This window comes from Nannobrachium achirus (genome assembly GCF_963921795.1).
Source record: "Nannobrachium achirus genome assembly, chromosome: 21".
In the NCBI taxonomy this organism is placed as follows: Eukaryota; Metazoa; Chordata; class Actinopteri; order Myctophiformes; family Myctophidae; genus Nannobrachium; species Nannobrachium achirus.
In genome coordinates, this window is record NC_137828.1 from 46,409,652 (window position 1) to 46,435,889 (window position 26,238).

The 26,238-nt window shown below is 44.2% G+C and overlaps 1 protein-coding gene across 1 annotated transcript in view; it reads left to right on the forward strand.

The window, feature by feature from the left end:
- sspo (SCO-spondin) overlaps positions 1 to 26,238 on the forward strand; it is a gene marked incomplete at both ends in the record, with an annotated part of 118,980 nt that overhangs the window by 25,693 nt on the left and 67,049 nt on the right. Inside the window, 39 exons of the mRNA XM_080751802.1 lie at positions 195 to 359; positions 1,117 to 1,353; positions 1,784 to 1,906; positions 2,034 to 2,131; positions 2,386 to 2,617; positions 3,279 to 3,431; positions 3,880 to 4,017; positions 4,383 to 4,565; positions 5,368 to 5,518; positions 6,118 to 6,277; positions 6,900 to 6,948; positions 7,503 to 7,604; positions 8,120 to 8,247; positions 8,443 to 8,563; positions 9,332 to 9,459; positions 9,983 to 10,124; positions 10,516 to 10,683; positions 11,402 to 11,570; positions 11,914 to 11,989; positions 12,126 to 12,147; positions 12,270 to 12,390; positions 12,921 to 13,134; positions 13,546 to 13,687; positions 13,922 to 14,098; positions 14,767 to 14,934; positions 15,629 to 15,736; positions 16,343 to 16,498; positions 16,724 to 16,882; positions 17,543 to 17,707; positions 18,738 to 18,929; positions 19,777 to 19,899; positions 20,615 to 20,744; positions 20,876 to 21,001; positions 21,724 to 21,815; positions 22,852 to 23,091; positions 23,196 to 23,366; positions 23,762 to 24,017; positions 24,786 to 24,832; positions 25,098 to 25,268. Coding sequence (XP_080607928.1) covers positions 195 to 359; positions 1,117 to 1,353; positions 1,784 to 1,906; positions 2,034 to 2,131; positions 2,386 to 2,617; positions 3,279 to 3,431; positions 3,880 to 4,017; positions 4,383 to 4,565; positions 5,368 to 5,518; positions 6,118 to 6,277; positions 6,900 to 6,948; positions 7,503 to 7,604; positions 8,120 to 8,247; positions 8,443 to 8,563; positions 9,332 to 9,459; positions 9,983 to 10,124; positions 10,516 to 10,683; positions 11,402 to 11,570; positions 11,914 to 11,989; positions 12,126 to 12,147; positions 12,270 to 12,390; positions 12,921 to 13,134; positions 13,546 to 13,687; positions 13,922 to 14,098; positions 14,767 to 14,934; positions 15,629 to 15,736; positions 16,343 to 16,498; positions 16,724 to 16,882; positions 17,543 to 17,707; positions 18,738 to 18,929; positions 19,777 to 19,899; positions 20,615 to 20,744; positions 20,876 to 21,001; positions 21,724 to 21,815; positions 22,852 to 23,091; positions 23,196 to 23,366; positions 23,762 to 24,017; positions 24,786 to 24,832; positions 25,098 to 25,268 — 5,703 coding nt within the window. The remainder of the gene's footprint in view (positions 1 to 194; positions 360 to 1,116; positions 1,354 to 1,783; positions 1,907 to 2,033; positions 2,132 to 2,385; positions 2,618 to 3,278; positions 3,432 to 3,879; positions 4,018 to 4,382; positions 4,566 to 5,367; positions 5,519 to 6,117; positions 6,278 to 6,899; positions 6,949 to 7,502; positions 7,605 to 8,119; positions 8,248 to 8,442; positions 8,564 to 9,331; positions 9,460 to 9,982; positions 10,125 to 10,515; positions 10,684 to 11,401; positions 11,571 to 11,913; positions 11,990 to 12,125; positions 12,148 to 12,269; positions 12,391 to 12,920; positions 13,135 to 13,545; positions 13,688 to 13,921; positions 14,099 to 14,766; positions 14,935 to 15,628; positions 15,737 to 16,342; positions 16,499 to 16,723; positions 16,883 to 17,542; positions 17,708 to 18,737; positions 18,930 to 19,776; positions 19,900 to 20,614; positions 20,745 to 20,875; positions 21,002 to 21,723; positions 21,816 to 22,851; positions 23,092 to 23,195; positions 23,367 to 23,761; positions 24,018 to 24,785; positions 24,833 to 25,097; positions 25,269 to 26,238) is intronic.

The window sequence follows — 26,238 nt, forward strand, 5'->3', positions numbered from 1 at the left end:
TTAATGGCGTTTGTTACATCTGTGACCTGTGTGTGTGTGTGTGTGTGTGTGTGTGTGTGTGTGTGTGTGTGTGTGTGTGTGTGCGTGTGCGTGTGTGTGTGTGTGTGTGTGTGTGTGTGCGTGTGCGTGTGCGTGTGTGTGTGTGTGTGTGTGTGTGTGTGTGTGCGTGTGCGTGTGTGTGTGTGTGTTGACAGTGACCTGCGCCCCAGGCCAGTTCGCCTGTAGTGACGGTACCTGTGTGAACGTGTCCAAGCTGTGTGACGGGGTGACGGACTGTCCTGACGGAGAGGACGAGAACAAGACCAGCTGTCACCCCGCTACTGTGGAAACGTCACCCCCACCCACCCCACCGTCTGCAGGTTAGAGTCAATGTGACTGGGATGTTGGCTGTCTTCTATGTGTTCTTAAATATAAAAGCACTTGAACTAAATCCTCTCTGCCACACAATATGTCCCTGACTTTGAGTAGAGCTTTTGAATTGGGAACAATGATTTATTTTGTACCCTTGAGTCAGGTTAGAACTCTTTTACAAAGGCGTGGAATCCTACGTCGTTCCCATGGCTATTATCTCATCTCTTCTCTTCTCTTCTCTTCTCTTCTCTTCTCTTCTCTTCTCTTCTCTTCTCTTGTGCCTTTTCATAACTTATAGTACTACTTATCGATGCAGTGCCAAACACTAACCACTTTATTTGGTTAGTGTCACTGTTTAGTTTGGCACTGCATTCATAAGTAGTACTATAAGTATTACTCTTTATTTTATGATGAGATAAGGGTGAGCCACTTAGGTAGCACTGACTGATATGGACACTTTATTTAGCTCTGTATTGTTGATGCTTCTTTTTGCTGTACACAACAAAAGTTGAAAGTTTGTTTTATTTGACAGGGACCGTGCTCATTAATGGACATGTCAGTTTTCACTTCAATGTAAATGAGCCAGAGTTAGCCAGCCGTAGGCTAATTTTCATCTGTGGTCCCTGGACCCTGGACCAGTACTTTTTATTTTTACCTGTAACTTTGTAACCTTAACTGCCGTGCCGCCTCTTGGCTACTGATCCCTCTTGGGATGATAAAGGTCTACAACACACATCAGTCTCCTTTAACTCCTCCTCTGTGCAGCCTGCAGGTCCTATGAGTTTGCCTGTGCCAGTGGGGGGCAGTGTGTCCCCCAGGCCTGGCGTTGTGATGGAGAGACAGACTGTATGGACGCCAGCGATGAGCAGCAGTGTCCCCAGGCCCCCTGCGGCCCTGGCCAGGTGTCCTGTCTGAGCGGGGACCAGTGTGTGGACTACCAGCACCTCTGTGACGGGACCCCACACTGCAGAGATGCCTCAGACGAGAGCGTGGACAACTGCGGTTAGTTGTTTGATGAAACAATAAAAAAACAGAAGATGTTCATCATGCATTCCATACAATATGTTCTATTTCCTTTGGGGACCCTGGTGTCTAAACCTGTTTGTGTTCCAACAACGGCACATGTGCACCAGTATTATCCTTCCTGTCTTTTTTGTTCTCTCTGTGTGTTCTGAGGCCTTTAGCGTTGCAATGAAAAAAATACCTTTCTACCACTTTTTGTGGTCACATGTTCAGATTGATCGGATTGATAGACTCTGACAACAAAGTCCAGGGGCCAATCACAACACTTTTCTGAGCCTAATTATTCAGAAAAACCAAGACCACAGAAAAACTACTGAATGTTGAAAGTAAAATTTTTCTTTTGTAATTGAGGTCAGGAAAGCAAACAAATTAAATGTATCCATCTATCTATATTTTGTCTCTCATCCAGGCTCTACTTGGATACCTCCCTGCCCAGGCAGCTTCTCGTGTGACAACCGTACCTGTGTGAACATGTCACGAGTGTGTGACGGCCTTCCAGACTGTCCCCATGGCGAGGATGAGCTGCTGTGTGGTGAGTTGTAAACCTGGAGACGTGGAACTTGAAAGATGCGTATCCTGTGAGCTAGTTCAGGCAGATGTTTGAGTGGACAACATTTAGGATAACGATTTGGTTCTCTTGTTCTTCTCAAATCCCCCAGATAAGACAGTCTCACCCATGCCCCCTGGTGGTCGGAACACCACCGTCACCTGTCCTGAATTCACCTGCATGGATGGATCATGTGTGCCCTTCAAAGCGGTAAGGTCATTTATTTCTGGTGACGGTCACGTTTGGAAAATGATAAACTTAGCAAAGTGTGTGATAATGGTTATGGCAATCCCTTTTCAACCTAAATAATAAACAAGAGAAGCTATCTCCATCCGCCCACCACCCTTGTTACAACTGAACTTAACATAGATCGGAAAGCACGCTTGATCACTCTGTTCATCTTAGTTAACATAATTTCATTCATAACATTGTTTGACTGTACCTCTTCTCTTCTCTTCTCACAGGTGTGTAATGGTGTAGCAGACTGTCAGGACTCCCAGCTAGTGCCTCTAGGGGGCCCCTCTGATGAGCAGGGCTGTAGAAGCTGGGGCTCCTGGGGTCTGTGGAGCCCCTGCAGTGTCTCCTGTGGGACAGGGTCAATGAGCAGACAGAGGTCGTGCCCTGCAGGGGACCCCCTGCGTGGGTGTCTGGGCCAGGACGTCCAGAGACAACAGTGCTTCAACACCACCTGCCCAGGTCAGCGCTCAGTACTTATACAATATAATGTAAAACAGTACAATAGAACATCATAGTTTGGGCAGAATGTTTTCTCAAAGGGATAGTTCACCCCAAAAAAAAATACTTTTACCACATCCTATGGAGACTTGAATTTATGGATACTTTTTAGTTTTTGTCGCATTCCTAAGTCAATAATTTGATGACCAGCAGTGGTTCCCTATGGAGACACAAAGAGCCTGCTTTGTTCACTATGGAGACACAAAGAGCCTGCTTTGTTCACTATGGAGACACAAAGAGCCTGCTTTGTTCACTATGGAGACACAAAGAGCCTGCTTTGTTCACTATGGAGACACAAAGAGGCTCCTCAAATTATTGGCTTAGGAATGCAACAAAAACATATCCATGAATTCAAGTCTCCATGGGCTGATTAATCGATAGAGAAAGAGTCATTTTGTTTGGTGAACTATCCCTAAAAGTATAAAGAAAGTATAAACTTTGTAGTACGGCAACTAATAGTGGGAAAAAAAACAACTATTCTCTTCCTATTTTATAGTTTGAAATCTTAGAAGCTTTTCAAAAAAACTAAGAAGCAATCACAACAAGAGCAAACGTATCAGTCTTACACTGACGGATAGTGTTTCTGTTACTGTAACTGCTCTGTGTATCTGTGTCTCCCCAGTGGACGGCCAGTGGCTGCCGTGGGTCAGCTGGTCTAACTGCTCCAGTGGCTGTGGCGGCGTGGAGGTCCGACACAGAGGCTGCGTCCCACCTCGCTACGGGGGCAGAGACTGCTCCCAGCTCCCTGGAGACTCAGGCCTGGCCATGGAGATCAGTAAGGACCCTTCATGACATGATGGTTCCCATAAAACAGTGGTTTTCAACCAGTGGTCCCTGAGGGGGTTCCAGGTGGTCCCCAGCTAAATGATGTAGAGTTGGTAACCAAATGGACCCTTGTAGATCTTTAACTCTTGAGAGTGTAAAATGAAACCAAATGCCTTTGGTTTCATTTCACGCTCTCAAGAGTTAAATTATTGTTAAACATCTGCATTACCTAATTTACAAGAAGTCTACGCAATTAGAGAATGTAGAAGAATTATTATTCTGGTCACCATGTGCCTGTTATATCTCCTATGATACCAACATCAAAAATCGTATCCAACGATAAATCTCAAAGGTGGTCCGTGGCTCAAATGTAGAATAAATAATGGACATTGATATGAAAAAGGTTGAAAACCACTGTCATAAAACAAGGCTTTGGAATCTTTCTCGTCCTCTTCCAGAGCCATGCCCCGACGATGGTTGTGCCAATGCCAGCTGTCCCAGTGGCCTGGTGAGACACAGCTGTGCCCCGTGCCCAGTGTCCTGTGCTCACGTCAGCAGTGGCACCACCTGTGACCCCAAAGCACCCTGCTTTTCAGGTCAGTCAGTGTGTAAAGTAAACCTCTCTCTCTGGAACCTAGGCAGAAAATGTATCATGTGAACATATTTACATTTATTTAATTCAGTCAAGTTATTGCTATCTACCGGTATGTACAACTCCAACTCAATCTGAGTGCCTGCTGTCTTTGTTCCATGTTATAAAATGTTATTTTTGTCTGGTGGATAAACATTAGGTTATTTCAATGGAAAAGAGAGCTTGCTCTCAATTGAAAAAATAATGGTGAAAGAAAAGAAAGATGTCTGTTTAAGTTCAGTCTCCTTGGGTCCGGTTAACGGTCATCATCTTGGATCTTTAATGGCTTTCTACCTGTTTTCCCTCCGCTGGTCTAACTCTTCCCTCCAGGGTGCTGGTGTCCAGAGGGCCATGTGATGAGCCACAGCCAGCAGTGTGTGCAGCCAGAGGAGTGTGTGTGCGAGGTGTCCGGCGTGCGCTACTGGCCGGGCCAGCAGGTCAAGGTGGACTGTGAGATCTGCGTGTGTGAGAGAGGACGGCCTCAACGCTGCCGGCCCAACCCAGAGTGTTCAGGTCAGTCTGGTCAACACATGCATGTCACATACGTACACACACGCACACACACACACCGCATTTTTCGTTAGCATTTATCTTCATTTTGCCTAGATGTTTTATTTTCAATTTCAGTTTAGTTTTGAATTTTGATTACATTTTTAAAGTGGGTTTGCTAGTTCCGTATTTTTTTAAAGGCTTAGTTTTAGTTTAGTTTTCATTTGTTTTTGTGTGTTCTGTTTTCGTTTTTCTTTTAATTGTAATATGGATTAGTGAAGGGTGAGATTCAACAAGGTCAGAAACATTGCAAAAATAGCAGATCTTCAAGGACACAGAACATTGAATCGATCAGATCAGATTTTTGAAAGGACTAAAACTAAGGACATTTTCTCTATGATTTATAGTTAGTTAGTTTTGTAAATACATGTGTGTGTATATATATATATATATATATATATATATATATATATATATATATATATATATATATATTTTTTTTTTTTGTTTTCTCATTTTATATTTGTATTTCATTTTACTACAATGTTTTTCCAAGTCCAGTTTTAGTCATTTTAGGCATTACATGGCATGAATGTGTACCAACTGCAGGCGGTCTTTGATGCTGCCAAAGTCAAAGATATATATCATTGTGTATAAGGCTCTTTGAATTCTAACAGATAGCTAACTGTAACTGTGTCTCACTGCTAATAGTGCAGTAAGTAAGCCTTGCCGAGTCATGAGGTACAAGTACACCTCCTGGACATGACGCTAGTATGTCACAGGGACTGTGGCTATAGCTAACTGTAACTGTGTCTCACTGCTACAGTGCACTGTGGCTGGTCGTCGTGGTCGGAATGGGGTGAGTGCCTGGGCCCTTGCGGGGTTCAGAGTGTGCAGTGGTCCTTCCGCAGCCCCAACAACCCTGTCAACCATGGAGACGGAAGCACCTGTAGAGGGATCTACCGTAAAGCCCGCCGGTCAGTACCCTACCCCTCCTCTACATCACATCAAGCATCTGCCTGTTGATGCTGCAATCCATTTTACATCCACTTCAGATATAATGTCCTACCCGGGATTCTAACACGGAAATCCCTCTCTCGAGCACCGAAATGTCTCCTGCTATATACTGTAGTCTGAGACGGAATTTCATTTCAGGCAGGGGGATTTGAGCTTTAATTCGATACCTCTTGTAAAACTGTAGTGTAAAGATTTTTTTATTTTTTTTTAATATTTTTTGGTTTTTTTTTTATTGATAGGTATACAGTAGTTTGACAGGAAAGAGAGATGGGGGGGGGGGGGGGGGGGGGTGGCACGCAAAGGTTGCCAGGATCAGACATATCGAACCTGCGACAGCTTACTTATACTTATTTAACATACAGGTTGATTAAAATAACTTTTTATTTACTAAAGTTATGTATTGTAGCTTTACCTCCTTTCGTAAATGAGATTATTCATGCTCCACTAGGGTTAATTTTTACAGGCGTGCATGTTGTCCACCAGATCTCTGTGTGTACAGTATGTATAGACAATGAGTTGTACATGATGTATTAGCCGTGTTGTCTCCATGTGTCTTCAGCTGCCAGACGGCCCCATGTGAGCAGTGTGAGCATCAGGGTGGCTCCCATGCTGTGGGACAGAGGTGGAAGACAGGCCAGTGCCATCTGTGTGTCTGTCTGCCCAACCTCACTGTGCACTGCTCCCCCTACTGCCCATACGCTGCCACTGGATGTCCCCTGGTAAGTACAGACAAGCATGTGTGTCAGTTGTCAATATGTCCTTACGCAGACACATGTGTCTGTGACAAACCTTTGCTCTTGTCCATGGCAAATTCTAGTATTTCATTTTTCCACAACATTATAATTATTTATTTTGATCATAAGACACAATTACTGATTATGAAGTCTCCAGGTTTTCTTCAGAATATTTATATTTTTTTACTATGACACTAAGTATGACACATTATGAATGTGCCATATGGACTATAGTGGTTCCCAAACCTTTTATTTGCAAGAACCACCAACTCGAGAGTGTACAAATGGAACCAAATAGATCCGTAGGGTCCATTCCTTCCATTTGTACTCTCTCCGTGTTACAGACCTGTACTGGTCATTTTTACTGTTTTTTTTTTTTTTTTTTCAAAACAAACCCTGTGTGTATGTTTTAATTCAAGTGTCAAATTGCATGTGGTCTATTTTCCACATTACGATCATACCATTTGTTTAGTCACATTTTCCTATTTTTTAGTTATCGTGTGTAAATATAGTGCTGCTGGCTCTCCTTTCAAACCTTGTTGTTTTTGTTTCACTGCTCATAGTCTCATCCCATAGCAACTCTGATGTGATTCCTTTGTTCCCACAGGGCCACAGTCTAGTCCCCGGGGAGGGAGACATGTGTTGCTATTGCCAAGGTAAAGACACGGCCATTGTTGGACTGTTTACTTTCATTAACCAGTGTTTCTGCTTTGTGTCGGACAAAATCAACCCTATTAACTTGTCTAAAACCACTCAATGGTCCTTTACAGCACTGTTTCACCAACAGTGGGTCGGGACCCATTTGTGGGTCACAGTCCAATTTTTATGGGTCACGACTCAAGTAAAAGTCAACAAAATCAACCCTTTTTATATATATACCATATTTAAATAATTGTATACATTTTAAAACAAACTAACAAATCTAAGAAATTTCATAAATAAAAAAATATTATAATTAATAAGTAGTGAAGCGACGCGTTGTGTGCTTGTAGATCTGCTATTTTCACTAGTTTGGGTCCTGGGCAAACGTCTAATCTCTCTTTTGGGAACCACTGCTTTACAGTATCTTGTCAGGCTGCTGCCCATCGCAATGGATCATTTTTGGCCGAGTTATGTCTTCAGTGAATGTGCAGGGTGTGTGAATATATAATCCGTGTCAAATTTGTAATTGTTTCGTTTGACCCTTTTCTGTCTTTTTATTATAATGCAGGAGACAATGCCACCTTCCCAGTGACGAGCCCTGCTCCAGTGCCCACCAAAGCAACAGAGGGCACCACACCCACAGTGCCCACCTATCCACTTCCTCATGCTGGTTAGAATCCTTTCTAATTGGAAAATAATTGACCATATTCAGGGGGTTGGCATTTTGTGATCAGAGCAAAAAGCTGTGTTATTGCACCAGGAAAGTAAAGTGCTACAGCAGGCACGTGCACACATAGAAATCAAAGGGGGCTTGAGCCCCTGCCCTTTTATCCGTCTGTAAAAAGTGCCCTCTCCAGACCACGAATGTTTTTACTATGGTGAAAGAAATGCAAATGCCCTCTTTCCATGCCATACCTGGAGGCAGCATTCAAGAGAATTGCCTTGTCCAAACTCTCCTGAATTTGAATGCAGCATCTCATGTTGAAAGAACTCTCTGTGTAGAAATAGATCATAGAAAATAGCCGACCTCCAAGCTGCGCTGCGACATGTTGTGAGCTTGGAGGTCTGCTATTTTCAATATATTCACCAAAAGGCCCTTTTAAAAATGTCAGCCCCTGCCTCTCTAACATTCTCTGCACGTCCCTGTGCAACAGTATCTAATCCCTCCTCTCCTCTCCTCTCCAGATGAGTGCTGGTCTCCTCTGGGAGTCCAGTCCCTCCCAGCATCCAGCTTCAGAGGCTCGTCCCACCAGCCTGGTCACCCCCCTGAGTCTGCTCGCCTCCATGGCTGGAACCCCCACCGGGACCTGCAGGCATGTTTTGGCAAAGCCCAACGACCGTTCCTATGTTTCACTTTGTGTGTGTCAGCCAAATAATGTACAGTATGAGCATGGATCTCCATGCATGGAGATTACAGTATATCTGCATTGTGTTACAATTTGGGTGAGAATAATGATGGAAGTCGCCAGCCAAAGTTCTGTGATTGACTGATACCCCTCTGTTTGCAGGGCTGGAGTCCAGAGCCAGAGGACTATAAAGACCTGCCACAGAGAAGTCCTGAAGGGAACGGAGGCAGCACACAGAGCCCCTATCTCCAGACAGACCTGCTGAAAACATACAACATCACTGGTAAACACACACACACACACACACACACACACACACACACACACACACACACACACACACACACACACACACCTAGCATGCATGTTAAACATTTTAAACGTATTTCAAAACACTTACGTATAACTTCTATACTTGACTGGGGTCACCTATGTACTTAAAATAACCCACCTACAAGCTCATAACGATTTTTGATCGGCTATTTTCTGTGAATGTTCCCACTGAATAAGTAGGCTAGGCTCAAGTGAAGCAAAAGAAGTTGAAAGTAGGTGTGACATGGGGGGAAAAATAAAGTACTTACCGTAATAGCTTCCATGGACATACATGCACACACACACACACACACGCGCACGCACGCACGCACGCACGCACGCAAGCACGCACGCACGCACGCACACACACACACACACACACACACACACAAAAGTATACACAAACACATTATGGGTGTTCCACAAGTGTGGAGAGAACTTTGCTTTCTTTTAAAGACTTTTAAATTTGTTATTATTTTACCTTTTATAGAATTGAAGTACTTTGCTGGGTGTTTTATTTGTATATTTATGTATTGTCTTGTCTTGAATGTATGCATTGACCTGAGCAAATCAATTTCCCTTGTGGAAAATGAAGACGTATCTACCTGATTCTCATGTAAAACATGTCATTAGTGTGTGGAAAGTGTTAATCCAGTTTCGAGATAATCTAGTTTCAGTTCCCATCTGAACGCCCTCTCGCAGTTTGTCTGACTGTCCCAAATCCCTCTTGCCTACCAAGGTGTGCTGACCCAGGGCGGTGGCGTGTTTGACACGTTTGTGTCCAGTTTCTACCTGCAGTTTAGTGCGGATGGGCGTCAGTGGTACACCTACCAGGAACTGCTCACTGACGCTCGGCCCAGAGCCAAGGTACAGTATTAGAGCTCAGACATTGTACTGTAATCATTATTAAACATTTAATGTACTTCAACCACTTAAAACAGTGGTTTTCAACCTTTTTCATATCCAGGTCCATTATTTATTTGAGCCACATACCACCATTTGATGAGATTTAGCCTGTCGGATCCAAAACTTTTGGGTCTGAGAACAAAACATTTTGTCGTCATTGGATAAGATTTTGCTCATACTTCCATCATGCTATATTGATGTGGTACCATAGGAGAGATAACAGGGCAACGTTGATCAAAATAACAATTCTTCTACATTCTCTAATTGTGTAGACTTCTTGTAAATTAAGTAATGCAGATGCTTAACCATAATTTAACTTTACACTCTCAAGAGTTTAGAGTCAAGAGTTCATTTTACACTCTCAAGAAAGAGTTAAAGATCCCCCTCAAGGACCACTGGTGGTCCCCGGACCACTGGTTGAAACCCACTGATTTCCACAACACTGTGACATCCATCACATCTGTGGTATTGCTCGTCATTCCAGGTGTTTCGTGGTAACCACGACGACCGCAGTGTGACAACGACCAGGCTGGACAGGATGGTGGCGGCTCGTTTCGTCCGCCTGCTCCCGCACGACTTCAAGAACGGCATCTACCTCCGCCTGGAGGTCATGGGCTGTGGAGACGGTTAGGACAAAATGTCTTCTTTTAGCCAAATCATTTCTGATAGTTCACCAAAAATCGATTATTCACCCCATGGAGACTTCATGGATATTCTTTCGTTTTTGTCGCAATAATTTGATAACCAGCAGTGGTTCCCTATGGAGACACAGACTCTGCTTTGTTCCCATTGGAGACACAAAGAGTCTCCTCAAATTATTGTCTTAGGAATGCGACAAAAACTAAACAATATACATGCATTCAAGTCTCCATTTTTGAACTATCCCTTTAACATTTAGCTGTTGCAAAAATAAAAATCATTGCTTCATAATATCTTTTGGTTTCCCTACCATCTTGTCTTGTTTATCTGTTTTTCTTAACCCCCCTTCTCCTTTCCCTTCTCCCTCCCCTCCTCCAGGTCACGGCTGGTTGACCACCCCGTCCCCTCCAGTGTCCCCAGGCCATGGTGGCTGCAGAGAGAGAGACTTCCGCTGTGAGAACGGTCGTTGTGTCCCAGCAGGACCACAGGGTGTGGTCTGTGATGGAGTCAACGACTGTGGCGACGGTTCTGATGAGACGCACTGCGGTGAGTGAGCAATCAAACTGCACATACACACACACACACACACACACACACACACACACACACACACACACACACACACACACACACACACACACACACACACTCAGAGGCCCCTTTCCCACTGGGGTTCTGTTCCTTTTTCGCCGCCTATAACGCTGAAGCAGTTCTTTTTTGTTTCCAATGAAAATGACTTGGTTCAGAACCCTAAAAGTTGGTTCAGATCTGGAACCAACGACGCATTGTGAGCTTGTAGATCTGCTATTTTCAAACGATTTGTATACATTTAAAAACTTGAAAAGGGACATTCTACATAATGAGTACTTTCTGCTTTTGTACTTTTTAGTCAGGAACAGTCACGTCAAAGTAGATTTAACCATTTATTGCAACTAATGGAATACAGTTTTATTTAAGGGCTCTGCGTTCGGAGATGTTCCCTGAATTTTGTACCTGCATGCCTGCTGAGGAGCAAAAAAAGGATCTTACTGACAGCTGATTACAGCTGAGGCGGACGAGACTCACGTGTCCTGCATAAACCAAAGCTATGCTTCATTAAGTACATTTTGATTCCAATACTTTTGTACTTTTACTCAAGTCGTATTTTTATTCCGGATTGATACTTTTACTTACATAACACATGCGAGTACCTTTTTCCAACACTGCTCAGCAGTGAGCTGACACTAGTGCTGACAGCTGTGTGTCTCCATTGTCTCCTCACCAGGTACTCATCCGTCCCCCACTGCCACCGGCCCCCGCGGCTGCCCTGCCGGTCAGTTCTCCTGCCCTCCACCAGGGGGCTGTATCGACGCCAGACTGCGCTGCGACGGGATCCATCACTGTCCCGGTGGAGAGGACGAGACCGGCTGCCATCCTCATGACAACACCACCAGGTGTGTGTGCGTATGTGTGTGTGTGTGTGTGTGTGTGTGTGTGTGTGTGTGTGTGTGTGTGTGTGTGTGTGTGTGTGTGTGTGTGTGTGTGTGTGTGCGCGTGTGTGTGCGCGTGTGTGTGCGCGTGTGTGAGTGCGTGCATGCGTGCGTGCGTGTGTGTGTGTGTGTGTGTGTGTGTGTGTGAGAGGGAGAGAGAGAGAGAGAAATATATTATTGTCAATAGTATTAGACGTGTCTGCCATTGCGAAAAACAAATAGCTCTCGGCAGTGATATTAGTCTGGCGCCGGCCAACAATTTCAGTGAGTGTATTTTACAGCTAACTGGTCTTGTGTCCACTTCCAGACCCCACAGCCCCACCCCAGCCCACCGCAAAACACCATCTATGGCTGCTGTCACCCACCCTGCAGCGACACCCACCGTGAGTCACAACCACTGCAAACTATATCACTATTCAGTCTTTTACATTTTTGGTCCTGAATCTTTTGTAATTACATCATGCAATAAATATCATGCAAAAAAAATCCTGGTTTAATATTCTTCATATTTGTTTTCAGATTGGCAGTCCAGGATTTCGAGGTAAGCACTATACAACGACATTTGTATTCTTTGGATATATATTTTTTTTAAATATATACAAATCATACTTCTTAACTGTACAAACTGTCAAATGGTCATAGAGTCTTAATTGTATTCTGCAGGCATCTGCTCCTCTCCCCTGGGATTGGAGGATGGGACTATCCGCTATGGTCAGCTGTCTTCCTCCACGTACCGAGCAAACAGCCCTGCCGACGCAGGGAGACTCAACATCGTGCCCAACGTGTGAGTTAACGGGAACATATTTAAACTTTTTGGTTTTTATAAAATGAATGCCATACTTGACCATACTACAGCGTCACACAAAAGTATGCAAAAATTGCAGATCTACAAGCTCGAAACACGGCTTGGAGCAACGCATTTTGAAGCAAATGTAAATTTATCCAACTCACATTGTAACATTGGTGTACATTTCACAATAGTTTGTGAGTAGTGGATTTGACCAACATTAAAACAACAGTTAATAAAAGGGGCGTTCTCTATTTAGGTCATCATTTGTTTTCTTTTTTTTGTATGCATTCGAATGTGTGCAGTATACCCTGAAACTATTGGGCCATGGATTCCTATTAAAAGATAATTCTGTCCAAAAGCCCTGATATGAAAATAAGTTTGGCATTAATTAAATTAGAGCTTTTTGTATTTTAATAATTTCAAAAGAAGCAACTCGATAATAATTAAATTAAGTGACTCCTCATTTGGCTGGGGACCCATTGGAACCCTGCCATAGTAATACATATTTTCTGTTTGTCTACCAGTCTGATCATGGAGCCTGGATGGAGTCCACAGCCCACAGACCCCCAGCCTTGGTTCCAGGTGGATTTCCTGGAGCCCATCTGGATCTCAGGTGTGGTGACCCAGGGCAGCGAGCGCATGTGGGGCTATCTGACCAAGTACCGGCTGGCCTTCGCCCTGCACCCCAACCACTTCTCAGACTACACTGAGAGCAGGAAGCCTGGAGGCGTCGCCAAGGTAATACACAGGACAGTCTGTCCTTGGCTGGATAAACCACTTGAACCCAGCCATGGACTGCTGGCCTAGTGGTCCGGGCACCTAGGCTGCAATGTGGCCTGATAGAGTCCCATTCCATATCCTTGAATAAATGTCATGATTCATTGACAAATGTATGTATGTTTTAGATAGAGGATATTGCAGATCAGCAAACTCTATTCCTTCAGCACATCAGAAGCTTTTAAACAAATAATGGTCACAATTAGCCCTCTTTGAATGTCTTTTACATCTCATTTGTCTTATTAACTAAACTACAACCTAAAGCTGTGAACTGTGTCCATCGTGTGTGTGTGTGTGTGTGTGTGTGTGTGTGTGTGTGTGTGTGTGTGTGTGTGTGTGTGTGTGTGTGTGTGTGTGTGTGTGTGTGTGCAGGTGTTTGAGGTGCGCATGGTGGGCAGGACCCCGGTAACCCGCTGGCTGGGTCGTCTGGTCAGAGCGCGGTACCTCCGCATCATCCCCGTGGAGTTCAGGCACAACTTCTATCTCAGAGCTGAGATCCTGGGCTGCAACGGAGGTAACACAACCCCATCCAAACCAGTGTTGTTGTTTATATATATATATATATATATATATATATATATATATATAATTAGTTATAATGAATAATAAGGGACTGGAAAGGTTTTCTTGGCAAGCTAGCTCCCTCACCTTATTGAAGATTGGAAGATTTTTAAAATGCTTATTTTAGTTGCATTGAATATTTTTCTTTATTTTAAAACATCTGCTATTTTCCACTAAAAATTTGCAGACGAGCTTGTGACCCCCATCAGTGTGACCACATCTCCCTCTGGTGGTGGAACGGTGACAGTGCATCGCTGCCAGCCTGGCCAGTTTGCGTGTCACCACAGTGACGACTGCGTCCCTGTCTCTGCACTCTGTGACGGACGGTCAGACTGCAAGGACCACTCTGATGAGATCAACTGTGGTGAGCACTAGGAGATCCTCAATCAATACTTTTATTTTATCTTTATTGGAGTCACTCGGTTATAGTATCGATCAACTTACAAATTGGATGTTTGTTTTTCCTTTCAATCATTCCAAAATCATTTGCGTCAGCAATTCCTACCTTCAATGGTAAGCATTCTACAGTAGCACAGAATCAGAAAGAACACATTATTCTTACTTGGAAGTAAATTGGACAAATTGTGTGAAAGTTGAGCCATCACAGAAAGAAGACCAAAGATGTGTGTCAAGATTAAACCGATTCAAGCCCACTTTATACTTATACTTGTGCGCCACTGACTCATGATGAAAATAACAGTTCTACAAGCTCGTAGATCTGCTATTTTTGGTGCACAACGCCATTGTATAACTTCACATAAATGAAGGGGGGGGGGGGGGGTATCTACTATAGAAACCGTTTAAATAATTATTGAGAATCTTCATAATGACATGCCAAAATTTGGGAAAACACATTGACATTGAAGAATAAATAAGCCTATATGGGTACGTATGTGATAAACAAATGAGCCACCCAGCGCTCATCTTTGCTCTTGAGCAGTGACGGATGCATGGGTGATAATCAGTATCTTCTCCTTGCTTGCTTCAGTTGCTAATTTTCCCATAATGTGTGTGTGTGTGTGTTCCTACCAGGCACAGCTCCCACTAGAGGGCCCCCAGGGCTGCACAACTACACCAGTGCTACAGGTGTCCCGGGTCTGCACACCACCAGATCCCAGGGTGGACGTCCAGGTGTGTCTACGACCACGCCTGGCCCAGGCCACCCTGGGCTTCACAAGACCACCACCCCAAGTGTCCCAGGTGAAGTATGGCAAGCATGTGGGGAATAAGCACACGTGTTTTACCACTTTCAGCCTGACATCCCTATTTGGCAGCATGTTGTTTATGGGTGAAATCTTTCTAAAATTGTAAATAATAATAATATTAATGAAATACATTTAAAAAGAATCTCAGTGGTTAAAATCAATTCTAGTTTCCAGGAAATGTTTCCATGGATTTTTTCCACATTTTACTTTTTTTCCCCCTGTTGTGCTTTTACCATCTGCTCGAAAACTATCCTTCTGCTGCCTCAGTTATTTCTGGGATCACATATTAAACATTCTTCTGGCTAAGCAAACATTTCTTTCAAGAATCTTCCTACTGATAAACACATCTGTTGCCGGCGCAGTGCTTTGGATTTGGGTGTTTGTGATTTGTATATGTGAAGAAGGTAGTGCACACACATCCGTGGTCCAGGTGCAAGGCAAGCAGAAAAAGCATAAAACAGAATAGTCTGCACACCGTTGATGCTGAAAAAGCTCTGCTGTATTTTATACAAACGTCAACGTTTCAATCTTAACAGATCTTCATCAGGACACTTTCTTTATTGGTGATTTGTCCTTGTAACCTGACATTTATGAAACATCACATTTCTTTAAAGTAAAAGCAGAGCTTTTGACCTGCATTCATGATCATCTCATCGGGTTATTGAAGTGTATTTTATCTGAATTATCAGGGAATCGGACCACCAGATCACCCTACATTGAGCCGGGCACCACAGGCCGGCCAGGCCTGCATCTCACCACCCCCCACCATGGAAGACCTGGGCTGCACACCACCACAGGTGAGACAGACAAGACATTGATAGTTGTACCAGATGCAAGCTCCAACAACATCTTGTCATGTATTTGTTTATTTTCTATGAAACCCCAAATACATTTCCCTACACGCAAGTACTGTAGGTGTGCAAAAATGGCTCTTTCTATTACAGGTAGGTTTCATCACTGTGTAATAATATAACATTTTAAATAGTTATTTTGTCTACAGGGCAACCAGACCATAGTTTGGACAACAGCTTTATTATTTCATCTAGATTAACCCCAAAATCCCCAAAGTCCATTGGACTTGGAGTTCATTGGACTTTTTCTGTCCCTTTTCTGATTGAACAATATAATGGATCTGAGGATTGGTCAAGCTTCACGTGTTTACTGTATATAGGCAACCACAATTATCCCAGCATTGCACCTTTTTAGTTTTTAATTGTATTCCTTTTTTAGACTTTTAATAAACCCTCTAAGGCAAATTCCAACTGTGGATTATTGACAATGTTCACGAAGTGGCCATTTTGAGAATAAGCTCAATAGAGGACATTCTACGTTCCTCAAATGTATAAGTGTGTGACGGTGTGTGCCTTTGAGAGGATTTAATGTGTAACCTCTATTCTTCACAGCCCCCTGGATCACCACTACCCCAGATGACGGGGGTTTACCCAGAGTGCTGTGCGTGGAGGGGGAGTTCACATGCCGTGCCTTCGGCTGTGTGGACGCGGCGCAGGTGTGTGACGGCAAACAGGACTGTATCGACGGCTCAGATGAGGCGCGATGCGGTGAGTGTGTCCACATTCTCATACTGTCCATCCTCATTTAAAACTGACTCAGTTCTTGATTGCATTGACTTTGTACAGTGCACAGGATGTGGAATGGAGCTTTTGCCTGTCCCCAATTAAATGACATAAACCCAAATTTAAATGCTATATTCTTATTTCTTATAGCAATTTTGTAGATATCAGAAAGCTGTAAAATGGTCTAAACCCCACTCTGTTGTTCATCAGGCACCACCCCCAGGCCTGCAGTGACCACACGGCGCCCCCTTGTGCCCAGCCCTTGCTCTCCCAAGCAGTTCTCCTGTGGCAGTGGGGAGTGTGTCCACCTGGACCGCAGGTGTGACCTGAACCGGGACTGTGTGGATGGTTCCGACGAGAGAGACTGTGGTATGTATTCTCCTCTCCTCTCCTCTGCTCTCCCAATACATGTTCATATATTTATTACACACCCAGGGGTGTCACAAGGGGGGGAAAGTGGGACTGAGTTACCAGGGCCCAAGGTGGAGGGGGCCTTAATAATTTTATACTTTAGCTATTGAAAAATAGCAGATATACAAGCGCGGCACCAAGTGCCGCGCTGCGAACTTGTAGGTCTGCTATTTTTGAAAAGTCGTGAAAACGTGTGCAAATCTTTGAATATATGTATTTTTTAAGCGAACATTTGTAACTCAGATTCTGCTTCTGGGGGGTCCCTGGAACTAACTATTTTGAGATGGGGGTCCGTGGCCAAATACATATAATTTCGGGGGTGCTTCAGTTGAAAAAGTTTGAGCACCACTGACATAGAAAAACATAGGTTTTTCAAAAAGGATTTGAAATATTCAAAGACTTTTCAATTTTTTTCAAAAATAGCAGATCTACAAGCTCGCAGCGCGGCACTCGGTGCCGCGCTGTGAGCTTGTATATCTGCTATTTTTCAATAGTTAATGCACAGGGGGCCCCACAGTGAATCCTTGTACCCAGGGCCCAGAATTTGATGCAAACCACCCTTCTCATTACCCCAATAACTGGTTGTTCCTTGTTGTGGTGTCCTCCTCTGTGTTGCAGTGGACTGCATCATGTCTCCATGGACGGTGTGGAGCCACTGCAGCGTGTCGTGTGGCCTGGGCTCCCTGTTCCGTCAGAGGGACGTGCTGAGGGAGGCTCTGCCAGGAGGAGCGTGTGGCGGCGCTCAGTTTGACAGCCGCGCCTGTTTCCCTCAAGCATGCTCAGGTTGGGAGGGACACACGAGGAAGCCGGCCGTTAGCAATCGTCTCTTTTTCCGGGGACATGGGACGATATGAAAATGTCATATCACGATTATTGTGACAAAAGAAATCGCGATTTACGATATTATCGCGATGATCAAAATTCATTAACCTGGGGCGGAACATGATTTGCCACAAAATAGCAGATCTACACGCTCACAACGCGTTGCAACGCGTTGTGAGCTTGTAGATCGGCTATTTTCTGGCTAAGACATTTGATAGAGAGTGAGAAAAAGACTGTATCAAGTAGGTATATTATAAGTACCTTTTACCAATAGAGGGTTTCAATGGTACCGGATATGCAGCTCGGCAAATAAAAGGTGAACTGATCCCAGTGCATGACGGAGGACGATATCACCATAAATTAAATCTCCATGATACAATTATTGTGAGTATCGTCCCATCCCTACTGACAACACATACTGTATTATGTTCACACCTTCCCTGCTACGGCCTTAGATTTTGCAACAGCCTCATAGATCAATGTCAACTTACTGTATCCATGCATAGGGGACTTATACCAGCATTAACAAACCTATACACACACTTAATTGAAAACAGCCCTGCAACATTCCAATATGAAGGAATGCCTTAAATTCGAATTAATGTTAAAATGTCTGATTGTTTCATTCATTGAATTTAGGCAGGGAATCTTCAAATTGTTTTTGTATTTGTGTTGTTTGATTTATCCATCTCTGTACTTCACTGTTTTGCTTTGAAGCACCAAGGCTCTGTCACTGTATTCACATCGACATAGACGAAATGCATCTTGATTTTTTAACATAGTTTAATAGTTTCAGTACCAGTAAGACTCCCTAATCGGGAGATAAGCGACCGTCAGGTCGGCAACCTCATGGTGGCGCTAGAAGAGGGGCATGTGAGAAATGAGGGGTGGAGGTTGTGGTTTGCCAGCCAACAAACTTTTCAAATTCCATCAATAACAATTCTCCACTTAACACTAACAGTCCATTCCGTCTCCTCACTTTCTACTGCAGTTGACGGCCACTGGTCAGGGTGGACAAAGTGGACAGAGTGTGACGCCCAGTGTGGGGGAGGGGTCAGCAGGAGGAGCCGCTCGTGCACAGCCCCGCCCCCTAAGAACGGTGGGCAGGACTGTGAGGGGATGACGCTGCAGAGCCAGAGCTGTAACAGCCAGCCCTGTGGTTCAGGAACAGACACACACACAGGTAATCTGATCAGTTTGATCAGCATTTCAATCTCTGTCAACTACAGGTACTGTTAATTGCGACCGTACTGTACGTCGCAAGTTTACTATGAACACCGTATCCGTGTCCACGTATCCGTGTATCTCTGAAGGTCACGCCTGACACTGTGGTTCCCCTGACACATCACTGTGACATCACAGGTGATATCACAGGTGACATCACCTATGTAAAAGTCCATATAGGGGTATCCCTTTTATGCCCATATATGAAGATCCCTGATGTTATCGATATACATCACTGGCCAGATGGCAAAGACATGGCCCATATCTGTGTGGCTGGTTCAGATAGGGATCTCCATGTATGGGCATAAAAGGGATTGTAGGTTGTGATGTCATGGTAACCACTCTAACAGAATCCCTTTTATGCCCATATATGGAGATCCCTGGTGTTGCTGCATCCCAATGTTAAGCCCATATCTAACAGGACTTCATATGGGAATGCCCATATATGGAGGAATACAGCCCATATCTGTGTGGCTGGTTCAGACAGGGATATCGGGCATAAAAGGGATGTACCATATACTGTACAGGGGTCTCCATAATATTGGTAACTGGTCCGATATACATCACTGGCCAGATGTCCAAGAATTGGCGCGTCCTCACCCTTTAGGGCGAGGTTGCATGTCGCCCTGAGACATCTTACTAGTTATAGAAACATCTACGTTTTTCAGAAAACCATTGGGATTTAGAAGACATTTTTAGGTATGTTTCAGGTCTTAAGACACATATTGTGCAGTGTAATATAATCCAGGGTAATAACTATACGTTGAGGTGTGTGTTTGACTGACAGTGATGTGCTGGTTGTCCAGGCTGTGTCCAGGGCATGGTGCTGGTGACAGAGGCAGACTGTCTGGCCGGCAGAGTGGAGCCCTGCCCCCCGTCCTGCTCTCATCTCAGCCTCAGCAACAACTGCAGCGCAGCCTGTGTACCAGGTGAGACATTGGATCAGGGCGTTGATTTTGACAGCAATTTTTTATTTTTGTTTTAGTCATAGATGTTTTGAATAAAATTCCACTGTCATATCTCATATGTTAGTCATCTGAAATGTTTTAGTTTTAGTCTAATTTTAGTCGACTAGATCTACAGTTGATTCTGCCAACAAAAATATATTTTGTCAGGCCTTAATGATGCTGTAATGGCTGATTTTACACATGGTCGCATTTTCAGAGCGCAACACCCGAGCACAACCGAACATGAAATTACTTTTCTTTTACTTCTACTGGATCTCTTCTCCACTTGTCCCTTGTGAGCTTGTATATCTGCTATTTTTCAATAGCTAAAGTATAAAATAATTAAGGCCCCCTCCACCTTGGGCCCTGGTAACTCAGTCCCACTTTCCCCCCCTTGTGACACCCCTGGATTACCACAGTCTCTCTCGTCGGAACCATCCACACAGTCCCGGTTCAGGTCACACCTGCACTCCCTTTAATATAGTTTTTATTTGTTGACGAAATTGTCAAGATATGTAGTCTTAGTCATCATAGCTTCGTTTTTATTTAGTTTTCGTCGGTGAAAAAAGGTAGTAGACAGAATGATAACACTGCATTGGATGCAGTATAAAATGAGTCCTTCAGGAGTGGGCTGTTATTAGGCGTTTGGGTTGAAATGGTGATTCAGTGGTTCATGTATTGTCCTGTGTGTGAGCAGGATGCCGGTGTCCTGGGGGTCTGTACCTCCAGGAGGGACGCTGTGTGAACGCCAGCCAGTGTGTCTGTCACTGGGAGGGACTGACACTGCAGCCCGGACAGCAGGTCGCCAAGGACCCCTGCACCACGTGGTGAGACCTTTTATTCCTCTATTCAAATAGTCCATTTCAAATCAACACTATAAGCACCAACCTCACTGTGGAACTCAAGTTTACTGATGTGCAAATAATATGAATGCCAATCAATCAATTGATCCAATCAGCACGTGTGGAGACGGACAAGTCACCTGTGACAGCTCCAGTTGTACGGCGAGGTGTGATTGGTCGGCCTGGTCGTCGTGGTCACCGTGTGATGTCACCTGTGGGCTGGGCCTACAACAGCGCTACAGGTGAGCCCTGATTTACACAATTTGTGGGGGGAAGCTCACGTTAACTGGCAGTTCCGCAATTCTTAACTAAAATGTTCCAGAATAGAATTGAATAGGGACACTAGAGTTCATGTAAACCCCAGCGCATGCATATTCTGTGGAAGACAGAATACACACAAACAGAAAAGTCACTATAGAGCCTAAGACCAGGGGTCATCGCCATGTTGGCTTGATGGACATTTTTGTTCAAATTATTTTTTTTGCCACATACATACAAAATGAGTGGGCAATAATATTAGCAGAAACACATAAAGAGTCTGTAACAGGTCTGTAAAGCCCTTTGCACACAGGCGTGTTTATCCGCACCGATAAAACGGACAATTTCATTTTTTAAAAGAAAACAATGATTCTCTACGACCTCATGCACACCGGATCCGAATTAGCTGTGCGACGAGTGGCTGCGGCCGTGCGTTTTTTTCTCGATCGAACCCAGTTCGATTCGTGCGTCTTGTCGCATGCGGTAAAAAACTCATCACTCCTTTTATGACTCCTTTTGGGATCCGCAGCGCCGATTCCGCACAGCATTGCACACCAAATCAAATGCGTTTTATTCATACAGCAAACGGAAGAAACGCAACTGTCCTGTGTGCAAAGGGCTTAACTCTGAGAGTGTACTGTACATGGACTATGGTTTTGTCATTAATTTCTGTAGAGAACCCAAGTTCTTGTTTCTCTCTCCTCAGGTCTCCAGTCAACCCAGCAGGGTCGGTCAGGGTTCAGCCCTGTCCAGGAGACTCCTCAGAGGCTCGTCAGTGTTCCAGCCCCTGCCTCCCTGGTACACAACAAGCCAATTCACCATTCATAGGCCATAGGGTAGACTAGAATTGCAGAGTTACAGCCATTATTGTCAACTATGGGATGGACCCCAATATAATCAAAAGCCTGTGTGGTGTTCTCTCATGGCGAGGCACCAGTAAATCACAAATTTCCACTTAATTGAGACCTAGGATAAGAAGAATACTGTCACATTGTGAGCTTGTAGATCGGCTATTTTCAAATGGCCGAAATGTATATTGGGTTGAAGAGGTTATTAATGTATGTTCTGTAATAATAATCAAAATCTACAAAGTAAAGTTTTCAAATAATTTTAGTGAAGTAAAAGTAAAAAAAAAGTACAGAAAATCTGAAATAGTCTAGTTAAGTAAAAATAAGTACAGTACTAGTAAATGTACTTAGTTAGTGTACTTTCCACCACTGCTCTTGTGTCCTGCACAGGGGCGTCACAAGGGGTAGGAAAGTGGGACTGAGTTACTAGGGCCCAAGGTGGTGGAGGGGGCCTTAATTATTTTATACTTTAGCTATTGAAAAATAGAAGATATACAAGCTCACACAGCACGGCACCGAGTGCCGCGCTGCGAGCTTGTAGATCTGCTATTTTTGAAAAGTCGTGAAAATGCGTGCAAATCTTTGAATATATGTATTTTTCGAGCGAACATTTGTAACTCAAATTTTGCTTCTGGGGGGGTCCCTGCAACTCAATATTTTGAGATGGGGGTTCCGTGGCCAAATACATACCATTTTGGGGGTCCTTCACATGAAAAGGTTTGAGCTCCACTGACATAGAAACATAGGTTTTTAAAAAAAACTCGAAAAACTTGAAATATTCAAAGATTTTCATGATTTTTCAAAAATAGCAGATCTACAAGCTCGCAGCGCGGCACTCGGTGCCGCGCTGTGAGCTTGTATATCTGCTATTTTTCAATAGTTAAAGCACAGGGGCCCCGCAGTGAATCCTTGTACCCAGGGCCCAGAATTTGGTGCGACGCCCCTGGTCCTGCATGAACTAACGCTATGTTTTGTTGCTTTGTCAGTGCGTCCAGCTGACACATGGAGCAGGTGGACGTCCTGGTCGGAGTGCAGTAAGACATGCTTCCATGACGTGGACGACGTAGGGCTCAGGCGGCGCTACCGCGTCTGCAGCGGCAACAACAACAACAGCACCGCACACGCTCAGTACATGTACTCCAATGACAACCACACACACGTCATACACCCCGCCTGTGATGGAGAGAGCCAGGAGCAGGAACCCTGTAATACTTTGCACTGTCCAGGTACTATGCGCACATGCACACACACACTTGGTGGGTTGAACTGGTAATGTACAACATTGTAAACATGGATTATCTAATCTATCATGTGGTTCTTATTCTTCCAGTAAATGGAGGGTGGTCTTCTTGGTCCACTTGGTCCCAGTGTTCGGCCGAGTGTGATTCCGGCGTCCAGACCAGAGAGCGATTCTGCAATTCCCCCTCCCCACAGCACGGGGGCAGCAGCTGCCCTGGGCCACACATACAGACACGAGACTGCAACGCCCACCCCTGCTCAGGTACTGCAACAAAAACACTGTCTGTCTGTCTTTCTTTCTGTTTGTCCTCTATCTTATAATGTAAACTCGTTCCATAACTAGAGAAGGCAGTGCATGGAATCATGTAATGGTGAGGACCTGATGAGGATGTGAGATGAGCATATTATTGTACCTTCTCAGTGGCCAGAGACCAGCATTGTCCTTTACATTTACAGTAGTTAATTCACTCTAGTGTTAGTCTAAGTTTTATTTGTTGACGAAATTGTCAATATATTCAGTCTCATAGCATAGTTTTTATTTAGTTTTCACCAGTGAAAAAAGGTATTAGACGATTTCTTTTTCATCATCAACAAAATCAACACTCATTTACAATTCACTCCGATTCACAAGTCCCCCTCTGGTCTCCTGTGTCTCAGGCGTGTGTCCCGAGGGCATGGTTTACATGACCACAGAGGAGTGCCAGGCTCACGGGGGCGCGTGCCCCCGCATGTGTCTGGACATGACGTCCACGGAGGTGGAGTGTGCCACCAAGTGCTACGACGGCTGCTACTGCGAGCTGGGCTCCTACCTGCTCAACAGCAGCTGCGTGTCCCTGGCACAGTGCCCGTGCTACCACCATGGAGAGACGTACCCGGCCGGGACCACTCTGCCCGTCGACGCATGCAACAACTGGTACTGCCCACGTCTGAACACTTGAGTCACACACAGCCAACAAATAGACAGGATACATACTTTTATATTTCCATTACATAAGGACCCCCATAACTCTGAAAGTTCCTTTCTAGATTCTTGGAACCTTGGTGCTTTCATCGAACCAGCAGACATTTTAGGTTCCAGTTCCGAACCAACTTTATGGTTCTGAACTAATTCATTTTCACTGGAAACACTCTGAACTGGTTCAATATTAGGCAGGAGAACTGAACTGGACCGGTTCAACCCCGGTGGAAAAGGGGCCTCAGAGTTACAAACCTGTCAGGGTCAATTTGGATCCCCCCAAAGCACCCTGAGGGTCACTTGGACCCCACTTTGAGAACCACTATTTGATACAACACAGCATATCGTCGTTGTCGGGTGGAAACATTGTATGTCCAAAAACGTTCGTTTTGTATTTATCATCTAAAAAATGTACTAAACTAGTGAAAACTGTCGATCTACAATCACACAACGCCTCGCATCGCGAGACGTTGTGTGCTTGTTGATCAGCTGTTTTCACTACTTTTGTGCGACGGCCTTGTGTGATGAAGCTTGGAGATACAAGGTTTCTGCCCGACAGTGACAATATACTGTATATACACACGGTCATACCCTTATATTACACACGGTCATACACACAAAGTCACGTATCAGACCGGCTAAAACACCACTCAAAAACATACAATTAAAATAAAAAACTTAAACGACAATCTAAACTTAGCTTCTTATGTTCCTTGTCTCCAACAGCACCTGTGTTCATGGAGAAATGGAGTGTGGCAGTGCTCCTTGTGCAGGTTAGTAGCTTTTAAATTAATGCATCCCACACTAAACAACCATTTGGAACGCTGTAATGGAATAATGGATTTGCTGCGCCTGTCTTAATTTGTCTTGCTGGTGTGTGTGTGCGTGTGTGTGTGTGTGTGTGTGTGTGTGTGTGTGTGTGTGTGTGTGTGTGTGTGTGTGTGTGTGTGTGTGTGTGTGTGTGTGTGTGTGTGTGTGTGTGTGTGTGTGTGTGTGTGTGTGTGTCTCTAAATATGCATTTATATGCCTATTTCCTAGTGGATTGCGGCTGGAGCATTTGGACCCATTGGAGTGCGTGCAGTCGATCATGTGACGTGGGCGTGAGGAGGAGGTACCGTTCTGGAACCAACCCCCCCGCGGCGTCCGGGGGTCTGCCCTGTAAGGGAGAGCGAGTGGGCATTGACACCTGTAGCCTGGAACCCTGCTATGGTGAGAAGAAGCACATTACTGCATTGAGTGAACTTTGAAGGTGATATCGATAAGCAAACTGACTGACAAAATGTGTCAATCAGAATTGCAGCGTCACTGTGCTTGAATGAAAATGGCAACTGGTCCCATCAGAAGTCTTTTTAGACCAATTGTGCTGTAGCACAACCTTTTATAGATTAAGTACAAGCATGGTTGGTTAATTGAGCAGTGTGTGTCTTAGGGCATTCACGAATAGTGATTTTTAGTATTCTAATTACCTCAAAGTATTCGAATAGTCGAATATTCGACAGGACTGGCCAAACTGTCAAATATTTATTATTTTTTGTGTTCAATCTGTGTTCTTAGATATTTTGGTATTTCAGCATAGTGATGCATTTTGCATCATCAGTGATGCGTTTTGCATCATATGATGCAAAATGCATCACTAGTACATACTGAAATACTAAAATATCTCAAAAAACAGATTGAACACAAAAAATAACTCAGGATTGTGTTGATCGTGTCCCAAACAACAATAAAATAAGATCGGGTTGTCCCAGAGGTGAAGTGGCCCTTTAAGTAAGCAAAAGGCAAACATTGTGAAAAGAGCCGATCTACATGCTCACAACGCCTCGGGTTGCATGTAGCTTGTGGATCTGCTATTTTCACAATATTTATCTGTGGAACCGAGTCACATTAAATCTAATACCTACAATTCCAAGTGCTTGTCAGGGTGGGGGTCCCCAGTTCAAATATGTTTATTTTGGGGGTCACAGCCTAAAACTTTTGAGAACCCCTGGTATAGAGCATTAACAAATTCATCCACCAGGGGCATTGACAACTCATTCTTATGACTTCCTATCTAGCCAAGCTTTATAAACTATATATTTTTTTAAAGAGAAAACAATACAAAATAAAATAAAAAAAGGCGAATATTCGACTTTGGTGAACAACGTCGAACCCCTGGTATAGAGCATTAACAAATTCATCC